This window comes from Panulirus ornatus, chromosome 18 (assembly GCF_036320965.1).
Source record: "Panulirus ornatus isolate Po-2019 chromosome 18, ASM3632096v1, whole genome shotgun sequence".
NCBI lineage: Eukaryota > Metazoa > Arthropoda > Malacostraca > Decapoda > Palinuridae > Panulirus > Panulirus ornatus.
The window spans coordinates 24250989-24276726 of record NC_092241.1 but is presented as its reverse complement, the minus strand read 5'-3'; the positions used below and the strand labels follow the sequence as shown (position 1 = coordinate 24276726).

The 25738-nt window shown below is 41.4% G+C and overlaps 1 protein-coding gene across 2 annotated transcripts in view; it reads left to right on the top strand.

The window, feature by feature from the left end:
* Positions 1–25738, top strand: part of Lamtor1 (Late endosomal/lysosomal adaptor, MAPK and MTOR activator 1) — a 106858-nt gene that overhangs the window by 81034 nt on the left and 86 nt on the right. For both annotated transcript variants that reach the window (XM_071672909.1, XM_071672908.1), the window contains exons 3-5: positions 3065–3157; positions 18718–18826; positions 25681–25738. The exon at positions 25681–25738 is cut by the window's right edge and continues 86 nt beyond it. In XM_071672909.1, the coding sequence (XP_071529010.1) occupies positions 3065–3157; positions 18718–18826; positions 25681–25738 (260 nt within the window). The remainder of the gene's footprint in view (positions 1–3064; positions 3158–18717; positions 18827–25680) is intronic.

The following is a 25738-nucleotide window of genomic DNA, read 5'->3' as shown; positions in this document are numbered from 1 at the left end:
CTCCTCACATCTACCTGTTATCACTTTCCCTTTTGCCTCCTTCACCAATGTTTACTATCTCACCACAACTCTCATTTGCCCTCTTTTTCAACCCCTGCACTTTCCTCTAGACCACCTGCCACTTTTTCATATACATCTCCCAATGATTAGCACTCCTTCCCTGTAGGAGACATCCAAATGCCTCTCTTTTCTCTTTCACAAGGAACATTTACGTCTTCATACCATTGCACTACCCTTTCTAATCTGCTCACCTACCTTTCACATGGCATATGTATGTCTTGCACATGCCATCACTACTTCCCTAAATACCTCCCTTTTGTCACCTTACTCTCCCCACTTCATATACTCACACCTTTTGCCATTCTGCACTCGGTCTCTGTTAGTATTTCTTCACACAAGTCCCCTTTCCAAGCTAGTGCATTCTGACCAGACTCTTCTCCATGATATTGTTTCCTTCTTTTGGAAATTGTCACTATTGCCTCCACATATAGAAATCCCAGCCTGAGCACTCAAGGAGGATGAGCACCCCCTGCTTGCCGCGTTCTTCTGTTCTGTGTTTTAGAAATTGAAATACAAGAAGGGGGGTCTCCAGCCCCCCTTTATGTAGGGGAGAAAGAATTTTATCTCTGTATTCCCTGTGTGTTGTGACTGTGTATGTGTGTACTTCTGAGTTTATATGTATTTGATTTATGCCATTTTTAGAATAAAGTGTATGGTCCATTTACACCATTAATTTATGTGATATTAAGTATGGAATAATGCAATCCTCATTGGACGGGGTACAGTGGTGTGGTAATGCCATCGCCTTGCAAGAAGTGCATATATGCATGGCATGGATACAGTCTATAGTCATGGATTGTTACAGTATTTTGTGTTGCCATGCACTGTATATTGCAAGTGTTTTGCCTTTTGTATCATGCCACCAAAGGTTCCAGGAAGATTTAAAAGTGTCTTTTAAATCTTCCTGGAACCTGTGGTGCTAGGAAGCATAAGGCCATCATCACTGAGGTTAAGATGGATGTGTTCAAATATTTTGAGGGAGATGAACGAACAGCTGATATAAAGCGTGCCCTTGGACTTAGTGAATCTACTTTATGGACTGTTTGTGTTAGTGCAGAGAAAATCAAAGAGAATGCCAAGAGTAGAACATTACCCACTGCATCTAAGATCTTGTATTTCCAAAGTTTGATGGTGAGAATGGAACGAATGTTGAGCATATGGATGGAATGCCAAACTCATGATAATGTTATCATTAGCATGCTCTTTATGTAAGCAAAGGTCCAGAGTATATACGATGACTTGCCATTGGAAGAAGTAACTGTGAAGACATTTCTAGTAAGTCCTAGTTGGTTTGCAAATATTAGAAAATGTTACAATTGTCACAACATCAAGATGACTGGTGAGGCTGCTTTCTGCTGATGTCGTTGCTGCTGAAGATTTACCAGGAACCCTCAAAACCATAATCAAAGAAAGCAATCATTCTCCTAAACAGATTTTTAATGTAGGTGAGAGCGGATTATTTTGGAAGAGAATGCCTTCGAAAATGTACATTTTCCATGAAGAGAAGACTGTGCTAGGATTTAAAGTTTGCAATTTCTGTTTTTATAGTTAGGTCTCATTGTACAGTATGGTTTTTATGTTTCTTAGTACATGTATAGTGTAGTTTTTCTCTGGAATTGTATTTGGTGCTGTCTTAATACTAAACTCCTCTAATCTCCATTAGGTTTACTGAACCCCTCTAATCTCCATTAGGTACCTTATTTGATATAAGCATTTTTGATTAACATGACCATTTCTGTGGTTTTTCCTGGCTGCTTCATATGCCCTGGTTTATTCTAGTAATAGCACATCTCCCCCTTTGTACACCACATTGCTCTAATTCACTCGTATCTTATGCATGCCTCTAACCATCCTTCATGTTCAGGCCCTGAGCACTCAATTTTTATCACTTCCATTAAGCCTCCCCTTTCTTGTCTTGTCTGCTTCTGACATATCCTCTCTGTCAACCTCTCTGAACTCATTCTCTTCATATGTTCATACTATCTCAGCCCACCCTCTTCAGCTCTTTCTATCATACTTCTTATTACTACATCTCTTTCGTACCCTTGTCATTACTGACTCACTTAGCCTTCCTGACACCACATATTGTCTGCAGACATCTGATTTCCAACACATTCACCGTTTTCCATACATTCTCATGTATAGCCCATGTCTCACATCCCTACTACATCATTTGGACTACTATATCTGTAGACATTTATTTCACCTTCCTAAGATAGTGATTTCTTTCAACACATTCCTCTGTGCAAGCTGAACCATTACCCCCTCACCCTTCACAAGACTTGCCTCAGCTTCCATGGTTCCATTTGTGTACATGTCCACTCTCAGGTATCTAAAACACTTTTCTTACAAGTTTTCTCCATTAAAAGTATGTGTTTACATACTTCTGTGATGTTTTTTTTGAAGAGAAATAGAAAAATGCTCAGCACAACAAATCAGAAATGCAAACTTTCATACAACAGTGAATGGTTTAAACTTTAATGAATATGAATTTTTTATGTTGTTTATGTAGATGGATTAGTTCTTTACTGAAACAAAGTTTTGATGTATAAATATGAATCTATTTGCATTTTATTTAGGAGATTGACTTTATTCATATTGGTCTTATTCTCTTTTTGTAGACTCCAGTAGTATCCCATGGTACTCTAGTAAAATGATAATGCTAACCTGTTTAATGTTTTTGGATACATTGAATATTATGATATATTTGATTGGGGTTAAGTTTGTGTATGTACTGCAGCCATCTATCTATCTATCTATATGTATCTCTGACTCCTGCTCCCTTTGAGAACTCCCTCAAGGGGTTGGCCACAGTGGAAGAATCCCCATAACTGGTGAACTCCATTGCCTTTTCTTAGCCTTTAGTGCCTCACCTTTAACAGGCCACTGGCAGAGGACAAATATAGCAGTGTTTTCATAGTCTTCTGCCACCATATGTTGTGTGAATACAAATATTAAATTAGATTAAATTCTTGCAGAATTTATGTGTTTATATTTTGTTCAGTTCCAGTGACTATGTTAACCACTACTCCACCTCAGCCACAAAAAAATCAGATGAGCAGTCAGCTCTTAATCGTATTCTGCAGCAGACAGCAAGGTTAGTGATTTTTGATATCTTATTCTTGCAATGCCAGCTTTGTCTCTTGTCTTTACCATGTCTCTTCCCACAGCCAGACAGAGGTTGTGGTTATGGAGTTTTCCTAAATACAATGCATCATATAGTTTTGTGTACTCATTAGACACCATAACAAGTACTGAACAAGTTGTAAGTACTATTGCAAACTAGTGAATTCTCAGTATTGAACATTAAAGTCTGGAGTTCTTTGCTTTTAACCTTTGCATGTTTGTTTGCATTATCTTCCATGGAACTTTTAGGCTGTTTTATTTGTTGTTTCATCGTGTTTCATTATTGTACATGATTGGAGTTGTCTATGTTTTAATGTCAATTTTTCTGAGGATCATTAGCATTTCCCTCAGTATTCCTGCTGAGAAATGGTGTAGATTTAGAACTTTATTGATATTACAATAGGCTAAGTAAGTGTTTTGATTTATGGTGTACATTTTTTCATCTACCATACCCCTCATTTTATTTTCATTGATTCCTTTGTTTCCTTTGTTGCACCACTAACTTCACTTTTGGCTTATATTTCTTTCATAGTTCTATGGTTTCTTCATTTCAGTAACCTTTTCCATCTTCCATTTTCATGATTCCTGGAAGGTGTAGATATAGTACCTGTATCTGTCATCCCACTTGCATTCTTTTTTCTTTTTTTCCATGCTTGTTTCCCTTTTCCCATGTATTGAGATAGAGCCAATAAAACACACACACACACACACACACACACACACACACACACACACACACACACACACACACACACACACACACACAGAGTTAATCCGTTGCAACAAGAGCTCCCTATCTGTAACCAGGGCTCACAAACCATTATGTTGTTTCTCCTGACTGCTTCATGTGCCATGGTTCAGCCCAGTGATGGCACATTGCCCACTGTGTACAACATCACTCCAATTTGCTCTATCCTGTACACACCTCACAATCTCCTGTATGTTCAGGCCCAGATTACTCAAAGCTTTTTCACCTGATCCATCTTTGTCCAGTTCAGAATCCCCAGTCTTTGTGCTCCCTCCATTTCTGACATATACCTCCTAGTAAGCCTTTCCTTACTCATCCACTCCAAATATCCAAGCAGTCTCAGCACACCCCCTCAACTTTTTCAACCATGCTCATCTTACTACCACACCTATTTTCATACTTTATCATTATACTCTATCAACCCCACTCACATTACATATTGTCCACAAGCTTTTCAGTTTCAATATATCCACCCTCTTCTGCACCCAAATTTAATCTAAGGCCTAAATCATGCGTCAGTACAACGCCATTGCTACTACTTTGCCATCAAACATTCCCATGTTTGCCCTCATAGACAGTGACCTCTTTTAACATGCATTCCTCAGTGTACCCATCTTATGTAAGAGTTTCACCACCTGTTCTCCATTTACCAAGCTTCTCTCCATGACTCACTCACTTCGCATAACACTTTGACTAAACACCTACATCTTCCACCCTGTCATCGGACATTTAACAGTCCCTGAAAATTCTCGTTCCATCTTCTCACTTCATCACTACCTGTTATCACTTCCCCTTTTACTCCTTCACCAGTGTTCCTATTTGCACTCTTGCTCTTTACACGTTATTAACCTCCTTGCAGAACATGTTTTTTTTTGCACATTATTAACCTCCTTTCAAAACTTCTTATTCACCCCAAAGTTTACTGATATTTGCCAACCCCAACTCTCTCATTCGTCGTCTTTTTCAACCCCTCACCTTCCTACTGTCCTCCTGCAGCATTTTCTTATACATTCCTCAATCATTTGCACTCCTTCAATGTAAGTACCATCCAAACACCTCTCTTTTCTCTTTCACTATCAAGTTTATTTCTTTATTCCACCACTCACTACCCTTTCTAATTTGCCTACCTCCCACCTTTCACATACCACATGCATCATTTACACTTGTTAGCATTGCTTCCCTAAATATCTCCCATTTTTCACCCACCACTTCATTGTACACTCAATCTCTCCTGGTATTTCTTCACACAGGTCTCTTTTCCAAGCTCATTTACTCTCACAAATTTCTTCTTACTGGCAAAGTTTCCTCTTTTCCAAAAACCTCTACAAATCTTCACCCTCACTTCAACAAGATTGTGATCAGACATCCCACCAGCTGCCTGTCTCAGCATATTTACATCCAAAAGCCTCTCTTTTGCATGTCTGGCAGTCAATATATAATCATTAATATCCACTGGCCATCTTGCTTACTCACATACATATACTTGTGCATCTCCGTCTTTTTATACCAAATATTCTCAATCACCAATACTTTTCAGCATGCAGTTCCACTAGTTGTTCACATTATCCATTCATGATAATGAGTACCCCATGCCTCCCATTTATACTTTTAAATAACACATTACTTACCTTCACATTCAAATCACCTACCACTAGTACCGGTGCTTTTACACCATACTGCTGACATACTTATTCAGCTGCTCCCAGGATTTGAATGCAAAGGTGAGTAATGTAGCAGTTGAGGAAATAATTTGTGTACATGGAATGTTCAGTGTTGTGGGTTGGCAGTGGGAATGTATGAAGGCATCAAGTATGAATATGTACATGTGTATATATGTATATGTTTGTATATGTATGTATACATTGAAATGTAAAGGTATGTATATGTGCGTGTGTGGGCATGTATATATAGACATGTGTATGTGGGTGGGTTTGGCCATTCTTTCATCTGTTTCCTTGCGTTACCTCGCTAACGTGGGGGACAGCGACAAAGTATGATAAATAAATGATAGAGTGTAAGAAATGTGGTGGGTTGGCGATGGGAATGTATGAAGGCATCAAGTAAGAATATGTACATGTGTATAAATGTATATGTCTGTGTATGTATATGTATGTATACATTGAAATGTAAAGGCATGTATATGTGCGTGTGTGGGCGTGTATGTATATACATGTGTATGTGGGTGGGTTGGGCCATTCTTTCATTTGTTTCCTTGTGCTACCTCGCTAACGCGGGAGACAGCGACAAAGTACGATATATAAATGATAGAGTGTAAGAAAGTAAACTCTAGATTGATATGGGTAAAACTGAAAGTGGATGGGGAGAGATGGGTGATTATTGGTGCATATGCACCTGGGCATGAGAAGAAAAATCATGAGAGGCAAGTGTTTTGGGAGCAGCTGAGTGACCGTGTTCGTAGTTTTGATGCATGAGACCAGGTTATAGTGATGGGTGATTTGAATGCAAAGGTGAGTAATGTAGCAGTAGAGAGAATAATTGGTGTACATGGGGTGTTCAGTGTTGTAAATGGAAATGGTGAAGAGCTTGTAGATATATGTGCTGAAAAAGGACTGGTGATTGGGAACACCTGGTTTGAAAAGAGAGATATATACATAAGTATATGTATGTAAGTAGGAGACATGGCCAGAGAGCGTTATTAGATTTCGTGTTAATTGATAGGTGCATGAAAGAGAGACTTTTGGATGTTAATGTGCTGAGAGGTGCAACTAGAGTAATGTCCGATTATTATCTTGTTGAGGTGAAGGTGAAGATTTGTAGAGGATTTCAGAAAAGAAGGGAGAATGTTGGGGTGAAGAGAGTGGTGAGAGTAATTGAGCTTGGGAAGGAGACTTGTGTGAGGAAGTACCAGGAGAGACTGAGTACAGAATGGAAAAAGGTGAGAACAAAGGACGTAAGGGGAGTGGAGGGGGAATGGGATGTGTTTAGGGAAGCAGTGATGGCTTGTGCAAAATATGCTTGTGGCATGAGAAGTGTGGGAGGTGGGCAGATTAAAAAGGGTAGTGAGTGGTGGGATGAAGAAGTAAGATTTTTAGTGAAAGAAAAGGGAGAGGCATATGGATGATTTTTGCTGGGAAATAATGCAAATTAGTGGGAGATGTATAAAAGAAAGAGACAGGAGGTCAAGAGAAGGGTGCAAGAGGTGAAAAAGAGGGCAAATGAGAGTTGGGGTGAGAGAGTATCATTAAATTTTAGGGAAAATTAAAAGATGTTTTGGAAGGAGGTAAATAAAGTGCATAAGATAAGGGAACAAATGGGAACAAAAGTGAATGGGCAAGTGGGAAGGTGATAACAAGTAGTGGTAATGTGAGAAGGAGATGGAGTGAGTATTTTGATGGTTTGTTGAATTTGTTTGATAATAGAGTGGCAGATATGGGGTGTTTTGGTCGAGGTGGTTTGCAAAGTGAGAGGGTTAGGGAGAATGATTTGGTAAACAGAGAAGAGGTAGTAAAAGCTTTGCGGAAGATGAAAGCCGGCAAGTCAGTGGGTTTGGAGGGTATTACAGTGGAATTTATTAAAAATGGTTGACTGTATTGTTGATTGGTTGTTGAGGTTATTTAATGTATGTATGATATGACTCATGATGAGGTGCCTAAGGATTAGCAGAATGCTTGCATAGTGCCATTGTGCAAAGGCAAAGGAGATAAAAATGAGTATTCCTTGGAAATTATGTGGCAGGGTATTGATTGAGAGGGTGAAGGCATGTACAGAGCATCAGATTGGGGAAGAGCAGTTTGGTTTCCGAAGTGGTAGAGGATGTGTGGATCACGTGTTTGCTTTGAAGAATGTATGTGAGAAATACTTAGAAAAGCAAATGGATTTGTATGTAGCATTTATGGATCTGTAGTAGGCATATGTTAGAGTTGATAGAGATGCTCTGTGGAAGGTACTAAGAATATATGGTGTGGGAGGCAAGTTGTTAGAAGCAGTGAAAAATTTTTATCGAGGATGTAAGGCATGTGAGCAAGTGGGAAGAGAGGAAAGTAATTGGTTCTCAGTGAATGTCAGTTTGCGGCCGGGGTGTGTGATGTCTCCATGGTTGTTTAATTTGTTTATGGATGGGGTTGTTAGGGAGGTGAACTCAAGAGTTTTGGAGAGAGGGGCAAGTATGCAGTCTGTTGTGGATGAGAGAGTTTGGGAAGTGAAGTCAGTTGTTGTTCGCTGATGATACAGTGCTGGTGGCTGATTCGGGTGAGAAACTGCAGAAGCTGGTGACTGAGTTTGGTAAAGTGTGTGAAAGAAGAAAGCTGAGAGTAAATGTGAATAAGAGCAAGGTTATTAGGTACAGTAGGGTTGAGGACAAGTCAATTGGGAGGTGAGTTTGAATGGAAAAAACTGGAGGAAGTGAAGTGTTTTAGATATGTGGGAATGGATTTGACAGCGGATAGAAACATGGAAGCGGAAGTGTGTCACAGGATGGGGGAGGGGGCAAAAGTTCTGGGAGTGTTGGAAAATGTGTGGAAGGCGTGAACATTATATTGGAAAGCAAATATAGGTATGTTTGAAGGAATGGTATATGGTTGCGAGGCGTGGGCTATAGATAGAGTTGTGCGGAGGAGGGTGGATGTGTTGGAAATGAGATGTTTTAGGACAAGATGTTGTGTGAGGTGGTTTGATCGAGTAAGTAATGAAAAAGTTAGAGAGATGTGTGTTGATAAAAGAGTGTGGTTAAGAGACCAGAGGAGGGTGTTTTGAAATGGTTTGGTCACATGGAGAGAATCAGTGAGGAAAGATTGATAAAGAGGATATATATGTGTCAGACTTGGAGGGAACGAGGAAAAGTGTGAGACCAAATTGGAGGTGGAAAGATGGAGTGAAAAAGATTTTGAGTGATTGGGGCCTGAACACACAGTGGTTCTAACAATGTTATATGGTTGTAAGACTTGGGCTATAGATAGAGTTGTGCAGAGGAACGTGGATGTGTTGGAAAAGAGATGTTTCAGGACAATATGTGGTGTGAGGTGGTTTGATCGAGTATGTAATGAAAGGGTAAGAGAGATGTGTGGTAATAAAAAGAGTGTTATTGAGAGAGCAGAGTAGGGTGTTTTGAAATGGTTTGGTCACATGGAGAGAATGAGTGAGGAAAGATTGACAAAGAGGATATATGTGTCAGAGTTGGAGGGAACAAGAAGTGGGAGACCAAATTGGAGGTGGAAAGATGGAGTGAAAATGATTTTGGGCGATTAGGGCTTGAACATGCAGGAGGGTGAAAGGTGTGCAAGCAATAGAGTGAATTGGAAGTATGTGGTATACCGTGGTCGATGTGCTGTCAACGGATTGAATCAGCATGTGAAGTGTCTAGGGTAAACCATAGAAAGTTCTGTGGGGCATGGATGTGGAAAGAGAGCTGTGGTTTCGGTGCATTATACATGACAGCTAGAGACTGAGTGTGAACGAATGTGGCCTTTGTTGTCTTTTCCTAGCACTACCTCATGTGCATGCAGGGGGAGAGGGTTGTCATTTCATGTGTGGCAGGGTTGCGACGGGAATGAGTAAAGGCAGACATTATGTATTATGTACATGTGTATATATGGGTATGTCTGTGTGTGTATATATATGTATATGTTAAGATTTATAGGTATGTATATTTGCGTGTGTGGACGTGTAGGTATATATATGTGTATGTGGGTGGGTTGGGCCATTCTTTCGTCTGTTTCCTTGTGCTACCTCGCTAACGCGGAAGACAGCGACAAAGCAAAGTAAATACAAAATAGAATATATATGTATATATTTTTTTTTTTTTTGCTTTGTCGCTGTCTCCCGCGTTTGCGAGGTAGCGCAAGGAAACAGACGAAAGAAATGGCCCAACCCACCCCATACACATGTATATACATACGTCCACACACGCAAATATACATACCTATACAGCTTTCCATGGTTTACCCCAGACGCTTCACATGCCCTGATTCAATCCACTGACAGCATGTCAACCGCAGTATAGCACATCGCTCCAATTCACTCTATTCCTTGCCCTCCTTTCACCCTCCTGCATGTTCAGGCCCCGATCACACAAAATCTTTTTCACTCCATCTTTCCACATCCAATTTGGTCTCCCTCTTCTCCTCGTTCCCTCCACCTCCGACACATATATCCTCTTGGTCAATCTTTCCTCACTCATTCTCTCCATGTGCCCAAACCATTTCAAAACACCCTCTCCTGCTCTCTCAACCACGCTCTTTTTATTTCCACACATCTCTCTTACCCTTACGTTACTTACTCGATCAAACCACCTCACACCACACATTGTCCTCAAACATCTCATTTCCAGCACATCCATCCTCCTGCGCACCACTCTATCCATAGCCCACGCCTCGCAACCATACAACATTGTTGGAACCACTATTCCTTCAAACATACCCATTTTTGCTTTCCGAGATAATGTTCTCGACTTCCACACATTCTTCAAGGCTCCCAGAATTTTCGCCCCCTCCCCCATCCTATGATCCACTTCCGCTTCCATGGTTCCATCCGCTGCCAGATCCACTCCCAGATATCTAAAACACTTTACTTCCTCCAGTTTTTCTCCATTCAAACTCACCTCCCAATTGACTTGACCCTCAACCCTACTGTACCTAATAACCTTGCTCTTATTCACATTTACTCTTAACTTTTTTCTTTCACACACTTTACCAAACTCAGTCACCAGCTTCTGCAGTTTCTCACATGAATCAGCCACCAGCGCTGTATCATCAGCGAACAACAGCTGACTCACTTCCCAAGCTCTCTCATCCCCAACAGACTTCATACTTGCCCCTCTTTCCAAAACTCTTGCATTCACCTCCCTAACAACCCCATCCATAAACAAATTAAACAACCATGGAGACATCACACACCCCTGCCGCAAACCTACATTCACTGAGAACCAATCACTTTCCTCTCTTCCTACACGTACACATGCCTTACATCTTCGATAAAAACTTTTCACTGCTTCTAACAACTTTCCTCCCACACCATATATTCTTAATACCTTCCACAGAGCATCTCTATCAACTCTATCATATGCCTTCTCCAGATCCATAAATGCTACATACAAATCCATTTGCTTTTCTAAGTATTTCTCACATACATTCTTCAAAGCAAACACCTGATCCACACATCCTCTACCACTTCTGAAACCACACTGCTCTTCCCCAATCTGATGCTCTGTACATGCCTTCACCCTCTCAATCAATACCCTCCCATATAATTTACCAGGAATACTCAACAAACTTATACCTCTGTAATTTGAGCACTCACTCTACGTGTTAATTGACAGGCGCGCGAAAGAGAGACTTTTGGATGTAATTGTGCTGAGAGGTGCAACTAGAGGATGTCTGATCATTATCTTGTGGAGGCTAAGGTGAAGATTTGTATGGGTTTTCAGAAAAGAAGAGTGAATGTTGGGGTGAAGAGAGTGGTGAGAGTAAGTGAGCTTGGGAAGGAGACTTGTGTGAGGAAGTACCAGGAGAGACTGAGTATAGAATGGAAAAAGGTGAGAACAATGGAAGTAAGGGGAGTGGGGTAGAATGGGATGTATTTAGGGAATCAGTGATGGATTGCGCAAAAGATGCTTGTGGCATGAGAAGAGTGAGAGGTGGGCTGATTAGAAAGGATAGTGAGTGGTGGGATGAAGAAGTAAGATTATTAGTGAAAGAGAAGAGAGAGGCATTTGGACGATTTTTGCAGGGAAAAAATGCAATTGAGTGGGAGATGTATAAAAGAAAGAGACAGGAGGTCAAGAGAGAGGTGCAAGAGGTGAAAAAGAGGGCAAATGAGAGTTGGGGTGAGAGAGTATCATTAAATTTTAGGGAAAATTAAAAGATGTTTTGGAAGGAGGTAAATAAAGTGCATAAGACAAGGGAACAAATGGGAACAAAAGTGAATGGGCAAGTGGGAAGGTGATAACAAGTAGTGGTAATGTGAGAAGGAGATGGAGTGAGTATTTTGATGGTTTGTTGAATTTGTTTGATAATAGAGTGGCAGATATGGGGTGTTTTGGTCGAGGTGGTTTGCAAAGTGAGAGGGTTAGGGAGAATGATTTGGTAAACAGAGAAGAGGTAGTAAAAGCTTTGCGGAAGATGAAAGCCGGCAAGTCAGTGGGTTTGGAGGGTATTACAGTGGAATTTATTAAAAATGGTTGACTGTATTGTTGATTGGTTGTTGAGGTTATTTAATGTATGTATGATATGACTCATGATGAGGTGCCTAAGGATTAGCAGAATGCTTGCATAGTGCCATTGTGCAAAGGCAAAGGAGATAAAAATGAGTATTCCTTGGAAATTATATGGCAGGGTATTGATTGAGAGGGTGAAGGCATGTACAGAGCATCAGATTGGGGAAGAGCAGTTTGGTTTCCGAAGTGGTAGAGGATGTGTGGATCACGTGTTTGCTTTGAAGAATGTATGTGAGAAATACTTAGAAAAGCAAATGGATTTGTATGTAGCATTTATGGATCTGTAGTAGGCATATGTTAGAGTTGATAGAGATGCTCTGTGGAAGGTACTAAGAATATATGGTGTGGGAGGCAAGTTGTTAGAAGCAGTGAAAAATTTTTATCGAGGATGTAAGGCATGTGAGCAAGTGGGAAGAGAGGAAAGTAATTGGTTCTCAGTGAATGTCAGTTTGCGGCCGGGGTGTGTGATGTCTCCATGGTTGTTTAATTTGTTTATGGATGGGGTTGTTAGGGAGGTGAACTCAAGAGTTTTGGAGAGAGGGGCAAGTATGCAGTCTGTTGTGGATGAGAGAGTTTGGGAAGTGTCAGTTGTTGTTCGCTGATGATACAGTGCTGGTGGCTGATTCGGGTGAGAAACTGCAGAAGCTGGTGACTGAGTTTGGTAAAGTGTGTGAAAGAAGAAAGCTGAGAGTAAATGTGAATAAGAGCAAGGTTATTAGGTACAGTAGGGTTGAGGACAAGTCAATTGGGAGGTGAGTTTGAATGGAGGAAAACTGGAGGAAGTGAAGTGTTTTAGATATGTGGGAATGGATTTGACAGCGGATAGAAACATGGAAGCGGAAGTGTGTCACAGGATGGGGGAGGGGGCAAAAGTTCTGGGAGTGTTGGAAAATGTGTGGAAGGCGTGAACATTATATTGGAAAGCAAATATAGGTATGTTTGAAGGAATGGTATATGGTTGTGAGGCGTGGGCTATAGATAGAGTTGTGCGGAGGAGGGTGGATGTGTTGGAAATGAGATGTTTTAGGACAAGATGTTGTGTGAGGTGGTTTGATCGAGTAAGTAATGAAAAAGTTAGAGGGATGTGTGTTGATAAAAGAGTGTGGTTAAGAGACCAGAGGAGGGTGTTTTGAAATGGTTTGGTCACATGGAGAGAATCAGTGAGGAAAGATTGATAAAGAGGATATATATGTGTCAGACTTGGAGGGAACGAGGAAAAGTGTGAGACCAAATTGGAGGTGGAAAGATGGAGTGAAAAAGATTTTGAGTGATTGGGGCCTGAACACACAGTGGTTCTAACAATGTTATATGGTTGTAAGACTTGGGCTATAGATAGAGTTGTGCAGAGGAACGTGGATGTGTTGGAAAAGAGATGTTTCAGGACAATATGTGGTGTGAGGTGGTTTGATCGAGTATGTAATGAAAGGGTAAGAGAGATGTGTGGTAATAAAAAGAGTGTTATTGAGAGAGCAGAGTAGGGTGTTTTGAAATGGTTTGGTCACATGGAGAGAATGAGTGAGGAAAGATTGACAAAAAGGATATATGTGTCAGAGTTGGAGGGAACAAGAAGTGGGAGACCAAATTGGAGGTGGAAAGATGGAGTGAAAATGATTTTGGGCGATTAGGGCCTGAACATGCAGGAGGGTGAAAGGTGTGCAAGCAATAGAGTGAATTGGAAGTATGTGGTATACCGTGGTCGATGTGCTGTCAACGGATTGAATCAGCATGTGAAGTGTCTAGGGTAAACCATAGAAAGTTCTGTGGGGCATGGATGTGGAAAGAGAGCTGTGGTTTCGGTGCATTATACATGACAGCTAGAGACTGAGTGTGAACGAATGTGGCCTTTGTTGTCTTTTCCTAGCACTACCTCATGTGCATGCAGGGGGAGAGGGTTGTCATTTCATGTGTGGCAGGGTTGCGACGGGAATGAGTAAAGGCAGACAGTATGTATTATGTACATGTGTATATATGGGTATGTCTGTGTGTGTATATATATGTATATGTTAAGATTTATAGGTATGTATATTTGCGTGTGTGGACGTGTAGGTATATATATGTGTATGTGGGTGGGTTGGGCCATTCTTTCGTCTGTTTCCTTGTGCTACCTCGCTAACGCGGAAGACAGCGACAAAGCAAAGTAAATACAAAATAGAATATATATGTATATATTTTTTTTTTTTTTGCTTTGTCGCTGTCTCCCGCGTTTGCGAGGTAGCGCAAGGAAACAGACGAAAGAAATGGCCCAACCCAACCCATACACATGTATATACATACGTCCACACACGCAAATATACATACCTATACAGCTTTCCATGGTTTACCCCAGACGCTTCACATGCCCTGATTCAATCCACTGACAGCATGTCAACCGCGGTATAGCACATCGCTCCAATTCACTCTATTCCTTGCCCTCCTTTCACCCTCCTGCATGTTCAGGCCCCGATCACACAAAATCTTTTTCACTCCATCTTTCCACATCCAATTTGGTCTCCCTCTTCTCCTCGTTCCCTCCACCTCCGACACATATATCCTCTTGGTCAATCTTTCCTCACTCATTCTCTCCATGTGCCCAAACCATTTCAAAACACCCTCTTCTGCTCTCTCAACCACGCTCTTTTTATTTCCACACATCTCTCTTACCCTTACGTTACTTACTCGATCAAACCACCTCACACCACACATTGTCCTCAAACATCTCATTTCCAGCACATCCATCCTCCTGCGCACCACTCTATCCATAGCCCACGCCTCGCAACCATACAACATTGTTGGAACCACTATTCCTTCAAACATACCCATTTTTGCTTTCCGAGATAATGTTCTCGACTTCCACACATTCTTCAAGGCTCCCAGAATTTTCGCCCCCTCCCCCATCCTATGATCCACTTCCGCTTCCATGGTTCCATCCGCTGCCAGATCCACTCCCAGATATCTAAAACACTTTACTTCCTCCAGTTTTTCTCCATTCAAACTCACCTCCCAATTGACTTGACCCTCAACCCTACTGTACCTAATAACCTTGCTCTTATTCACATTTACTCTTAACTTTTTTCTTTCACACACTTTACCAAACTCAGTCACCAGCTTCTGCAGTTTCTCACATGAATCAGCCACCAGCGCTGTATCATCAGCGAACAACAGCTGACTCACTTCCCAAGCTCTCTCATCCCCAACAGACTTCATACTTGCCCCTCTTTCCAAAACTCTTGCATTCACCTCCCTAACAACCCCATCCATAAACAAATTAAACAACCATGGAGACATCACACACCCCTGCCGCAAACCTACATTCACTGAGAACCAATCACTTTCCTCTCTTCCTACACGTACACATGCCTTACATCTTCGATAAAAACTTTTCACTGCTTCTAACAACTTTCCTCCCAAACCATATATTCTTAATACCTTCCACAGAGCATCTCTATCAACTCTATCATATGCCTTCTCCAGATCCATAAATGCTACATACAAATCCATTTGCTTTTCTAAGTATTTCTCACATACATTCTTCAAAGCAAACACCTGATCCACACATCCTCTACCACTTCTGAAACCACACTGCTCTTCCCCAATCTGATGCTCTGTACATGCCTTCACCCTCTCAATCAATACCCTCCCATATAATTTACCAGGAATACTCAACAAACTTATACCTCTGTAATTTGAGCACTCACTCTACGTGTTAATTGACAGGCGCGCGAAAGAGAGACTTTTGGATGTAATTGTGCTGAGAGGTGCAACTGGAGGGATGTCTGATCATTATCTTGTGGAGGCTAAGGTGAAGATTTGTATGGGTTTTCAGAAAAGAAGAGTGAATGTTGGGGTGAAGAGTATGGTGAGAGTAAGTGAGCTTGGGAAGGAGACTTGTGTGAGGAAGTACCAGGAGAGACTGAGTACAGAATGGAAAAAGGTGAGAACAATGGAAGTAAGGGGAGTGGGGTAGAAATGGGATGTATTTAGGGAATCAGTGATGGATTGCGCAAAAGATGCTTGTGGCATGAGAAGAGTGAGAGGTGGGTTGATTAGAAAGGATAGTGAGTGGTGGGATGAAGAAGTAAGATTATTAGTGAAAGAGAAGAGAGAGGCATTTGGACGATTTTTGCAGGGAAAAAATGCAATTGAGTGGGAGATGTATAAAAGAAAGAGACAGGAGGTCAAGAGAGAGGTGCAAGAGGTGAAAAAGAGGGCAAATGAGAGTTGGGGTGAGAGAGTATCATTAAATATTAGGGAGAATAAAAAGATGTTCTGGAAGGAGGTAAATAAAGTGCATAAGACAAGGGAGCAAATGGGAACTTCAGTGAAGGGCGCTAATGGGGAGGTGATAATAAGTAGTGGTGATGTGAGAAGGAGATGGAGTGAGTATTTTGAAGGTTTGTTGAATGTGTTTGATGATAGAGTGGCAGATATAGGGTGTCTTGGTCGAGGTGGTGTGCAAAGTGAGAGGGTTAGGGAAAATGATTTGGTAAACAGAGAAGAGGTAGTAAAAGCTTTGTGGAAGATGAAAGCCGGCAAGGCAGCAGGTATGGATGGTATTGCAGTGGAATTTATTAAAAAAGGTTGTGACTGTATTGTTGACTGGTTGGTAAGGTTATTTATTGTATGTATGACTCATTGTGAGGTGCCTGAGGATTGGCAGAATGCGTGCATAGTGCCATTGTACAAAGGCAAAGGGGATAAGAGTGAGTGCTCAAATTACAGAGGTATAAGTTTGTTGAGTATTCTTGGTAAATTATATGGGAGGGTATTGATTGAGAGGGTGAAGGCATGTACAGAGCATCAGATTGGGGAAGAGCAGTGTGGTTTCAGAAGTGGTAGAGGATGTGTGGATCAGGTGTTTGCTTTGAAGAATGTATGTGAGAAATACTTAGAAAAGCAAATGGATTTGTATGTAGCATTTATGGTTCTGGAGAAGGCCTATGATAGAGTTGATAGAGATGCTCTGTGGAAGGTATTAAGAATATATGGTGTGGGTGGCAAGTTGTTAGAAGCAGTGAAAAGTTTTTATCGAGGATGTTAGGCATGTGTACGTGTAGGAAGAGAGGAAAGTGATTGGTTCTCAGTGAATGTAGGTTTGCGGCAGGGGTGTGTGATGTCTCCATGGTTGTTTAATTTGTTTATGGATGGGGTTGTTAGGGAGGTAAATGCAAGAGTTTTGGAAAGAGGGGCAAGTATGAAGTCTGTTGGGGATGAGAGAGCTTGGGAAGTGAGTCAGTTGCTGTTCGCTGATGATACAGCGCTGGTGGCTGATTCATGTGAGAAACTGCAGAAGCTGGTGACTGAGTTCGGTAAAGTGTGTGGAAGAAGAAAGTTAAGAGTAAATGTGAATAAGAGCAAGGTTATTAGGTACAGTAGGGATGAGGGTCAAGTCAATTGGGAGGTGAGTTTGAATGGAGAAAAACTGGAGGAAGTGAAGTGTTTTAGATATCTGGGAGTGGATCTGGCAGCGGATGGAACCATGGAAGCGGAAGTGGATCATAGGGTGGGGGAGGGGGCGAAAATTCTGGGGGCCTTGAAGAATGTGTGGAAGTCGAGAACATTATCTCGGAAAGCAAAAATGGGTATGTTTGAAGGAATAGTGGTTCCAACAATGTTGTATGGTTGCGAGGCGTGGGCTATGGATAGAGTTGTGCGCAGGAGGATGGATGTGCTGGAAATGAGATGTTTGAGGACAATGTGTGGTGTGAGGTGGTTTGATCGAGTGAGTAACGTAAGGGTAAGAGAGATGTGTGGAAATAAAAAGAGCGTGGTTGAGAGAGCAGAAGAGGGTGTTTTGAAGTGGTTTGGGCACATGGAGAGAATGAGTGAGGAAAGATTGACCAAGAGGATATATGTGTCGGAGGTGGAGGGAACGAGGAGAAGAGGGAGACCAAATTGGAGGTGGAAAGATGGAGTGAAAAAGATTTTGTGTGATCGGGGCCTGAACATGCAGGAGGGTGAAAGGAGGGCAAGGAATAGAGTGAATTGGAGCGATGTGGTATACTGGGGTTGACGTGCTGTCAGTGGATTGAATCAAGGCATGTGAAGCGTCTGGGGTAAACCATGGAAAGCTGTGTAGGTATGTATATTTGCGTGTGTGGACGTATGTATATACATGTGTATGGGGGGGGGGGGCATTTCTTTCGTCTGTTTCCTTGCGCTACCTCGCAAACGCGGGAGACAGCGACAAAGTATAATAAAAAATATAAAAAAAAATACCTTTAATTGTCATAATGTATTTATATTTGTAGTGGTGTATTACTTCTCTTAACACTGTAAGTGGATTTCATGTTTTAATGACTTAGGTACATGCCTGAGTTCAGAAAGGTCTAGATTGATGCTGTATGTGTTCACAACAGGCATAACACCTGTAAACATTACATGTATGGAATAGTTTTATTTTGATTGAAGTGTATTGTTAAATTTTTGTTTGTTACCTTTCTAGTATGAATAACACATTCACAGAGAAAGCTATGTTGTATCAGTATTTACAAATGTGTATTGATACACAATTGAAAGAGGAATATTGATGATTCATTGATATTTGCAGTATCCTTGGCAGCTGCGGTGATTTAGAATGATTATGATGATTGCATATTTGCATAACACTTTAATGAATATTGAATCCATCTTGCAGTAACATTATTGATGTGGGAGCCTTGGAGTGTCACACCTTGGAGCAGCATGAGTACCTAGAGCGGGTGCGAATGTACAATCACCGGCTTAATACTGTACCACCACACAAGGTACTGAATATGTCTCTTTTTCTTATCCATCTGGGCTCTGAAATACTTCAGTCATATCATTTATTTATTTCATTATACATGGGTCGGATAAGTCTTCAGTATATGCTGTCGTCAGAGCAGGTACTAACTTTATGCCTTGATCAGAAGTTATTCATAAAGTTAATAGGCTATTTTTTCAGTTTAGGTTGGCACCCTTCCAATACCCGAGAAAATAGAAAAAAATTGAAAGATATGTAAAATTATTTTAAATCATGCGCACACCATGCCACAGCTATTAGTTTACTCGCCACCTGGTGTTTTGTGGTGCTGGTGCTTGTATACCGACTCCCGTGTGCTTTTTGATATGGTGTTGTGTGCTCGTATTGCTCACTTGTGTATTTTGTGCACCCTTTATTACTTGTGTAGACTATTGCCCCTTCCAAGCATCTGCAACAATTACATGACAGCTCCTTGAAGCCATCTGTCTAGCACAAAGCCTCATGCAAGAGACTGACTAAGAGGTAGTACAAGACAGCACTTATGAAGAACATCACCATCAGCATTATGACTATTTGAAACAACAAATTGGCAGAAGAATGAGGCATTTTGTAGTGCTTATTTGTTTATGTATATAAGTATTTCGTCTCTAAAGTATTTACAAATAAGTAAAATATTTTAAGATGCGTACACAGTTGAAAGTGTGCCCAAAACTTCTGTGAGGGTTGGTGGGTGGAGCACGCCATGTTTTTGACAGTGGGTCAGTCTCACATTTACCACTGGTGTGTGGAACTGTGCTCCTTTTGCGATTTAGGTATATCTGCTAATGTGATTTTTCTTATATCCCACCTTTGTTTGTGTTTGTAAATATGGCATCCAAACCTCCAGCAACTTCTCCTACCCCCAGAACCAGCAGTTGAATGAAAGAAAACCATTCTGACCTTAGAAATGAAGCTAGAAATCTTATGACATGCTAATGGTAAGGAAGCATCATTGTGGTAGAAAATGCACCAAAATTTAAGTGTAATTGGCAGGTGTAGTAAGCAGGGTTGTGGCTGAAGCATGCCACATTCCTACCAGCTGATCAGTCTTGCATTTACCAAAGTTCTGTGTGGATCAGTGCTGCTTGTGCGATTTAGGTATACCTGCGAATGTGATTTATATGCATTTTGATGTGTTTGTTTTTAATATGGCATCCAAATACTCAACAACATCTACCGTAGAACAAGCGGTAAAATGGAAGAGAACCTCTCTGTCCTTAGAAACAAAGCTAGAAATCTTATGACATGCTGATGCTGAAGAGGGAGCATCAGCGCTTTGGCATGCTTACAACCTGGGTGAATCTACAGTCCACAACATAAAGAAGAATACCTAGAAAATTTTAAGTGCTGCAGTCCACTCTATTCCACTTTCTGTTAAGGTAACCACTGTAGTTAGAAATCCACAAATGGAGAAGATCCTGAGACAAAGAAATAAAGGAGAATTGGTAACCTTCAGCTTAGGTCTAAAGCTTTAAAGATTTAGGAGCATTTATATAAAGAAGACAATGTAGCTGAACCAGAGCCATTTCAAGCAAGAAAAGGATGGCTAGATAAGTTTCTTCGATGTCGGAAGCTACATAATGTGAAGGTGATGGGAGAATCCGTTAATGCTATATGCAATTTCTGTTTATGTGAGGTCTCACAGAACATAACCCCAGTGTAAAGTGGGGGATGGGCAAGTTCTGAATTATTTAATGTATTCAAAGAAATTGAATAACAGGAATTTTTGTTATTCAAAATGGCAGATTTCTCCAAGCATTTCAGATAAAAGAGGTTGTACTTTATTAAAGTTTACATTTCAATCGTGTCATATGTCCACTACCTTGCTATTTTGTTTCATTAACACTTAGATTGTAAGGGTTAGTGTGCCTGAAAAGATTTACCATTTCCTTTTGCATGCACTGTCTTTAGGGCTTACCTTACTGATCCTTTTCAGGAGAGATTACATGTTAGGGATGATTTTTTTTTTTTTTTTTTATATACTTTGTCGCTGTCTCCCGCGTTTGCGAGGTAGCGCAAGGAAACAGACGAAAGAAATGGCCCAACCCCCCCCCCCATACACATGCATATACACACGTCCACACACGCAAATACACATACCTACACAGCTTTCCATGGTTTACCCCAGATGCTTCACATGCCTTGATTCAATCCACTGACAGCACGTCAACCCCGGTATACCACATCGCTCCAATTCACTCTATTCCTTGCCCTCCTTTCACCCTCCTGCATGTTCAGGCCCCGATCACACAAAATCTTTTTCACTCCATCTTTCTACCTCCAATTTGGTCTCCCTCTTCTCCTTGCTCCCTCCACCTCCGACACATATATCCTCTTGGTCAATCTTTCCTCACTCATCCTCTCCATGTGCCCAAACCACTTCAAAACACCCTCTTCTGCTCTCTCAACCACGCTCTTTTTATTTCCACACATCTCTCTTACCCTTACGTTACTCACTCGATCAAACCACCTCACACCACACATTGTCCTCAAACATCTCATTTCCAGCACATCCATCCTCCTGCGCACAACTCTATCCATAGCCCACGCCTCGCAACCATACAACATTGTTGGAACCACTATTCCTTCAAACATACCCATTTTTGCTTTCCGAGATAATGTTCTCGACTTCCACACATTCTTCAAGGCCCCCAGAATTTTCGCCCCCTCCCCCACCCTATGATCCACTTCCGCTTCCATGGTTCCATCCGCTGCCAGATCCACTCCCAGATATCTAAAACACTTCACTTCCTCTAGTTTTTCTCCATTCAAACTCACCTCCCAATTGACTTGACCCTCAACCCTACTGTACCTAATAACCTTGCTCTTATTCACATTTACTCTTAACTTTCTTCTTCCACACACTTTACCAAACTCAGTCACCAGCTTCTGCAGTTTCTCACATGAATCAGCCACCAGTGCTGTATCATCAGCGAACAACAACTGACTCACTTCCCAAGCTCTCTCATCCCCAACAGACTTCATACTTGCCCCTCTTTCCAAAACTCTTGCATTCACCTCCCTAACAACCCCATCCATAAACAAATTAAACAACCATGGAGACATCACACACCCCTGCCGCAAACCTACAAGATTAATTGTATGGTACAACTATGATCCATTTAGTTCACCATGTTTACACTGCCAGGGATGTTTTTAGTCTCCCTAAAGGATAGATCTTTGGAAGGGCTAATGTTAAAATTGTAGTAACTGTCTTTTTATTATATGTTTGTAAGTAAGTGGGGACAGAGGAGAAAGAATCTTCCCACATATTCCCCGCGTGTCTTAGAAGGCAACTAAAGGGGACAGGAGCGGGGAGGCTAGAAAACTTCCCTCCTTGTATTTTAACTTTCTAAAAGGGGAAACAGAAGAATGAGTCATGTGGGGAGTGCTCATCCTCCTCGAAGGTTCAGATTGGGGTGTCTAAATGCGTGTGGATGTAACCAAGATGAGAAAAAAGGAGAGATAGGTAGTTTGCTTGAGGAAAGGAACCTAAATGTTTTGGCTCTGAGTGAAGCAAAGTTCAAGGGCAAAGGGGAAGAGTGGTTTGGGAATGTCTTGGGAGTAAAGTCAGGGGTTGGTGAGAGGACAAGATCAAAGGAAGGAGTAGCACTACTCCTGAAGCAGGAGTTGTGGGAGTATGTTATAGACTGTAAGAAAGTAAACTGTAGATTGATATGGATAAAAGTGAAAGTGGATGGAGAGAGATGGGTGATTATTGGTGCCTATGCACCTGGTCATAAGAAGAAAGATCATGAGAGGCAAGTATTTTGGGAGCAGATGTGTGAGTGTGTTAGCAGCTTTGATGCTCGAGACCAGGTTATAGTGATGGATGATTTGAATGCAGAGGTAAGTAATGTGGCAGTTGATGGAATAATTGGTGTACATAGGGTGTTCAGTGTTGTAAATGGAAATGAAGAGCTTATAGATTTATGGGCTGAAAAAGTACTGGTGATTGGGAATACTTGGTTTAAAAAGAGAGATATACATAAGTATACGTATGTAAGTAGGAGAGATGGCCGGAGAGCGTTATTGGATTATGTGTTAATTTAAAGGCCTGTGAAAGAGAGACTTTTGGATGTTAATGTGCTGAGAGGGGCAACTGGAGGGATGTCTGATCATTATCTTGTGGATGCAAACGTGAAGATATGTAGAAGTTTTCAGAAAAGAAGAGAGAATGTTGGGGTGAAGAGAGTGGGGAGAGCGAGTGAGCTTGGAAAGGAGACTTGTGTGAGAAAGTCCCAGGAGAGATTGAGTGCAGAATGGAAAAAGGTGAGGGCAAATGACATAAGGGGAGTGGGGGAGGAATGAGATGTATTTAGGGAAGCAGTGATGGCTTGCGCAAAGGATGCCTGTGGCATGAGAAACGTGGGAGGTGGGCAGGTTAGAAAGGGTCGTGAGTGGTGGGATGAAGAAGTAAGATTGTTAAAGAAAGAGAAGAGAGAGGCATTTGAATGATTTTTGCAGGGAAATAGTGCAAATAACTGGGAGATGTATAAAAGAAAGAGGCAGGAGGTCAAGAGAAAGTTGCAAGAGGTGAAAAAGAGGGCAAATGAGAGTTGGGGTGAGATAGTATCGTTAAATTCCAGGGAGAATAGAAAGATGTTTTGGAAGGAGGTAAATATAGTGTGTAAGACAAGAGAAGAAATGGGAACATCAGTGAAGGTGGCAATTGAGGAGGTAATAACAAGTAGCGGTGAAGTGAGAGGAAGATGGAGTGAGTATTTTGAAAGTTTGTTGAATGTGTTAGTGGCAGAAATAGGGTATTTTGGTCGAGGTTGTGTGTGAAGTGAGAGGGTCAGGGAGAATTATTTGGTAAACAGAAAGCTTCACAGAAGATGAAAGGTGGCGGGTGTGGATGGTATTGCTGTGGAATTTATTAAAAAAAAGGGGTGACTGTGTTGTTGACTGGTTGATGAGGATATTCAATGTATGTATGATTCATGGTGGAGTGCCTGAGGATTGGCAAAATGCATGCATAGTGCCATTGTGCAAAGGCAAAGGGGATAAAGGTGAGTGTTCAAATTACTGAGGTATAAGTTTGTTGAGTATTCCTGGTAAATTATATGGGAGGGTATTGATTGAGAGGGTGAAGGCATGTACAGAGCATCAGATTGGGGAGGAGCAGTGTGGTTTCAGAAGTGGTAGAGGATGTGAGGATCAGGTGTTTGCTTTGAAGAATGTATGTGAGAAATACTTTGAAAAGCAGATGGATTTGTATGTAGCATTTATAGATTTGGAGAAGGCATATGACAGAGTTGATAGAGATGTTTTTTGGAAGGTATTAAGTGTATATGGTGTGGGAGGTAAGTTGCTAGAAGCAGTGAAAAGTTTTTATTGAGGATTTAAGGCATGTGTACTGGTAGGAAGAGTGGAAAGTGATTGGTTCTCAGTGAATGTCGGTTTGCAGCAGGGGTGCGTGATGTCTCCATGGTTGTTTGATTTGTTTATGGATGGGGTTGTTAGGGAGGTGAATGCAAGAGTTTTGGAGAGGGGCAAGAATGCAGTCTGTTGTCTGTTGTGGATGAGAAGGCTGGGGAAGTGAGTCAGTTGATGGTCACTGATGATAGAGTGCTGGTGGCTGATTCCTGTGAGAAACTGCAGAAGTTGGTGACTGAGTTTGGTAAAGTGTGTGAAAGAAGAAAGCTAAGAATAAATGTGAATAAGAGCAAGGTTCAGTAGGGTTAAGGGATAAGTAAATTGGGAGGTAAGTTTGAATGGAGAAAAACTGGTGGAAGTGAAGTGTATTAGATGTCTGGGAGTGGATTTGGTAGTGGATAGAACCATGGAAGCGGAAGTGAGTCACAGGGTGAGGGAGGGGAAGAAGGTCCTGGGAGCATTGAAAAATGTGTGGAAGATGAGAACATCATCTCAGAGAGCAAAAATGGGTATGTTTGAAGGAATAGTGGTTCCAATAATGTTATATGGCTGTGAGGCATGGGCTATAGATAGGATTGAGGTAATGTGGATGTGTTGGAAATGAGATGTTTGAGGACAACATGTGGTGTGAGGTGGTTTGATCGAGTCAGTAATGAAAGGGTAAGAGAGATGTGTGGTAATAAAAAGAGTGGTTGAGGGAGCAGCAGAGGGTGTATTGAAATGGTTTGGTCACATGGAGAGAATGAGTGAGGGAAGATTGACAAAAAGGATATATGTGTCAGAGGTGGAGGGAACAAGAAGTAGGAGCCCAAATTGGAAGTGGATGGAGTGAAAATGATTTTAAGCAATTGGTGCCTGAACAGGCGGGTGAAAGGTGTACAAGGAATAGAGTATAGTGGAACAATGTACTGGGGTCAACGTGCTGTCAATGGATTGAACCAGGGCATGTGAAGCGTCTGGGGTAATCCATGGAAAGTTTTGTGGGGCCTGGATGTGGAAAGGGAGGTGTGGTTTTGGTGCATTATACATGACAGCTAGAGACTGAGTGTGAATGAATGTGGTCTTTGTTGTCTTTTCCTAGCACTACCTCACGTGCATGCGGGGGGAGGGAGGTGCCTTTTCATATGTGGCGGGGTGGCAGCAGGAATGGATGAAGGCAACATGTATGAATATGTACATGTGTATATATGTATATGTCTGTGTATGTGTATGTATGTATATGTTGGAATGTATAGTTATGTATATGTGTGTGTGTGGGAGTTCATGTATGTGGATGGGTGCAATTTGGGCCATTCTTTTGTCTGTTTCCTTGCGCTACCTTGCTAACGCAGGAGACAGTGACAAAGTATAATAGTAATAAGAAAAAAGTAAGTGGCAGATATTATGTCACTTTAGGGAAATTATGTACTAAGAAAAGGTAATTATGCTTATGGTTAACATAAATGTCTTCTTTGCAAGATTCCAAGCAGAGCTCACCATAATGTTATGCTGCTCTCTGATGTGCCAGCAGCTGAGA